General features: G+C 38.7%; 1 gene segment (V, D, J or C); it reads left to right on the top strand.

The window, feature by feature from the left end:
- The first annotated feature begins 2,328 nt into the window (after positions 1-2,328).
- Positions 2,329-2,969, top strand: LOC110204291 (immunoglobulin heavy variable 3-74-like). The segment is given in 2 exon segments: positions 2,329-2,458; positions 2,542-2,969. Coding segments are annotated over 2 exon segments (417 nt in total).
- Positions 2,970-3,497: the final 528 nt, after the last annotated feature.

Raw genomic sequence — 3,497 nt, forward strand, 5'->3', positions numbered from 1 at the left:
AAAATTCCCCCAGAAAGTGTGTTTTCTAATGTAACATTCCCCTGTTGGTCTACTCCTCTACATCATGTTTACAGGTTGGATGATGAAAAGGTCAATGACCCCAGGTATTTGTGACTCCACATTCAAGGACTCAAACCACTTGACACAACTAGTTCAAAGCAAAGAAAACAATTAGAGTGTGAACTTTCAACTACAAATGAAGCACACTTTCCCACAAATACGCACAGAATCAATGGGAAGAGTGGGCCCATGCATCGTAGGCTAGTTAAAAGATACACATAAGGAACACATGTGGCCAAGCCAACTCAAGTTTCTGCCACTTCAGCACCCTGGCTTCCTTTCTCTTATTGTGAAATTTTCATAGTGCTCTTTAAAAATGTTTTAAAATATATTTCCTTTTCAATTTATGGAATAAAAGAACCATCTGCATAATATAGTACGATAAAAAGTGATTGCATCTGAAACTGAAAATATATTATGCACAGCATGCTATTCCCTTTAAATAAGTTTAAATAAACTTTTAAAAAGTTATCATGTAAATAACTTTTTTTATTCCCTCCCACCCTATTAGACACAAATTGGCATATTTGTAAAATCATTCTATAATCTATTTATCAGTTCCTTATGCAGATAGTGTCTTCTTTTACGCCTTTTGTAGTTAATCTGGCTATTTATAACAGCGAAAATGTTACTTTTTCTCGAAACAGTATCCTTGCTGGCCAGTTCTTACTGTTGGATTCCCTGGGGCTGCTTTTCTCCTTAGCTCAACTTCTGACAGCAGAGCTAATTCTCACTCTATTTAAAATAGAGCCTGCTAGATTGTTTCTTTTTTTTTTATATCAAGGCAAGGAGCTTGGCTAATCTAGCCTTTGTTTCCATGTCATCAGTTGCCTTCATCATATGAGCAAGCACCCTAAATACTCTCAGGTTGATCAAAAGTGTTCATATTAACTAAGGGAGTTAAAAATGTTAAGCTTTATTTAAATTTGCTTTACAAAGAGTGAATGAGACACTCCCAAGTTTTGCAACCTTTACTATATGTGAATAGGATACATGGGGTGATCATTTTATGTCTGAAATGGGAAAACTTTAAAAATCTAAGACACTTATAACAGCATGTCTGAAACAATGACTTATGGAGTCAGCACTTGAAGAGTACCAATCTATGGTTTTCTCTTCCATACTCATTGAGCTCTGTTCAGAGCTGTATTGTATTATAAATTATCCTTAATTTGGTAAACCACAGAGTAAGAAGGAGCCACTCAAAATGTAATAACAATAACAGGAGAAAGAAACCCAATAAACATGGCTCAGAGTCCTTGCTTTATGATGAAGACTCCATAGCTATAATGGTGATTAAGAGAGGGATTGTTGGCTTTTTACTTGTTTTTTTTTCTCCCCCACTGAGTTGAGTCCTTGAGAAAAAAAAAAGATGATATTGGAACCATTCTAGACATAGAACTCTAAAAGGATAAGGCCCCTGACATTATAAATATCCCTTCTTTAAAAAAAGAATGTGGAAGTGAGAATGGAAACATATTTCTGTGTATGCAATAAAATATTCTGCAGGTGGCAGCAGAACTAGATCTTCTGGGCGATGAAAATGGAACTTGAAATATAAGGATCATCTCATGGACATCTTATCCATACTTGCTCCATAATCACAAAGGATAACAGTTTCTGTCTCCCATTAAATATGCTTTGTCTGATTGAGGAACAAGGTGTTGTTGAAGGAGACTTGCAAATCTCTTTTTGTGAACAGTGACTTTCATAACTCAATTTCTCCACCTAGAAGATTTAAAAAAGGTATATGAGGTATTCCTATCAAGGCAATGAGTGAGTATAACTGAAACTATAGATAAATAATTTAGGTGAAATGTAATCCTAGGTAAAAGGAGATGAAGAGTTGAGTTGGAAGCAATAGAGTGCCAAGGATCAGGAAAAGAGACCCTGAGAAGAAACTGATTCTCAAAAGAGATTCAGTCTGTTGGTCATTGGAAGTGGAAGATGTTTGAGGAGGTTTGACATTCAGAAATGGGCCTAAGATCAATTAGAAATGTATTAAGAGCACAGAAACACCTACTACATGTGATCCAACTGTTTAGTGTTATTGAAGTGTTGTGATGTGGTTGACAGTGAGTAAAAATCATCAGTTCTGAGATACTCACTTTCAACAAAATTGCCCAGTCCTTTGCAACTAGTTCTAAGAGAACTTTCTGAAGTTCAGGGAAGAAACTTCTCCCTGGGAGGAAGAAGTTGTTCTTCCTCTTTTTGAATAGAGCAAGAGATGCAAATTGGGTCCCTCCCTACTGGGATGAAAAGCAGCCCCAAACCTGTACCTGTACCTCCTGTGGCAGACAAACTCAAACTCTCTGTGTCCTTCTCCACAGAGGACTAACCTGGAAACTCACCATGAAATTTAGGCTGAACTGGATTTTCCTTCTGACCATTTTCCAAGGTAGTTTTATGGAGAGGAAGGGACAATGTGAAGTGGTGACTTCATGTGACCATTGACTTTAATGTAATGTGTCTGTTTTGCAGGTGTTCAGTGTGATGTGGAGCTGGTGGAGTCTGGGGGAGATGTGATACAGCCTGGGGAATCTCTGACTCTCTCCTGCAAAGGTTCTGGATTTACTTTCAGCAGTTACAATATGCATTGGGTCCGCCAGGCTTCAGGAAAGGGACTGGAATGGGTTGCAAGAATTAGCACTAGTGGAAGTACATCTTATGCAGACTCTGTGAAAGGCCGATTCACCATCTCCAGAGATAATGGCAACAGCATGTCATACCTACAAATGACTTCCGTTGAGACTGAGGACACAGCTGTGTATTACTGTGCAAGACACACAGTGAGGAAAAGGAATGTGAGACCTGATAAAAACTTCCCTTGGGAGGAGGTGAAGTGTGAGTGAGGCAAGAAATGGACTGAGCTCATGATGAACAAAGTAAAAGATGCCCATATTCAGAAACAGGTGTAGTGAATTTCTCTTTGTGGCTTGTGTTGTTTTTTCTTCTATCACAGGAGAAAGCAACTTTTCCAGTACCTAGCTCTCATTCTTAATGCGTCACTGTCAGTCTCACCTCTACCTGAATATCAATTGGTAGTTATGTATCGTCCTTTCAGCTTTAATCACAAATGTAGTATACTCTCCCTTTTCTCCTGCAGGTACTGCAACCACCCTGAGGTAGGCCTTTACCAACTCACACCTGGAGTATTATGCTAGCTCGACAGTTGTTCTCCTAGCCTTAGTACTGTCTTCACTCCAGTCCACACTAAACACAGCTATCAATATCACCTCCCTAAATCATAAGTCTGAACATTTTCCCCAATTTCTGGTGACTCCAGGATAAAATACATGTTCTGCTTTGGCTTTTAAATCCTTTTGTGGCATGGCTCCTTCCTGTCTTGTTCTACCTTAGTCCTTTCCCCATACTCATCAATCCAATGACACTGATCTCCTTGCTGTTCCCTTCACAACAGATTCAGTCTCTCTACT

This window comes from Phascolarctos cinereus, unplaced genomic scaffold, assembly GCF_003287225.1.
Source record: "Phascolarctos cinereus isolate Bilbo 61053 unplaced genomic scaffold, phaCin_HiC Scaffold_215;HRSCAF=799, whole genome shotgun sequence".
NCBI classification, from domain to species: domain Eukaryota; kingdom Metazoa; phylum Chordata; class Mammalia; order Diprotodontia; family Phascolarctidae; genus Phascolarctos; species Phascolarctos cinereus.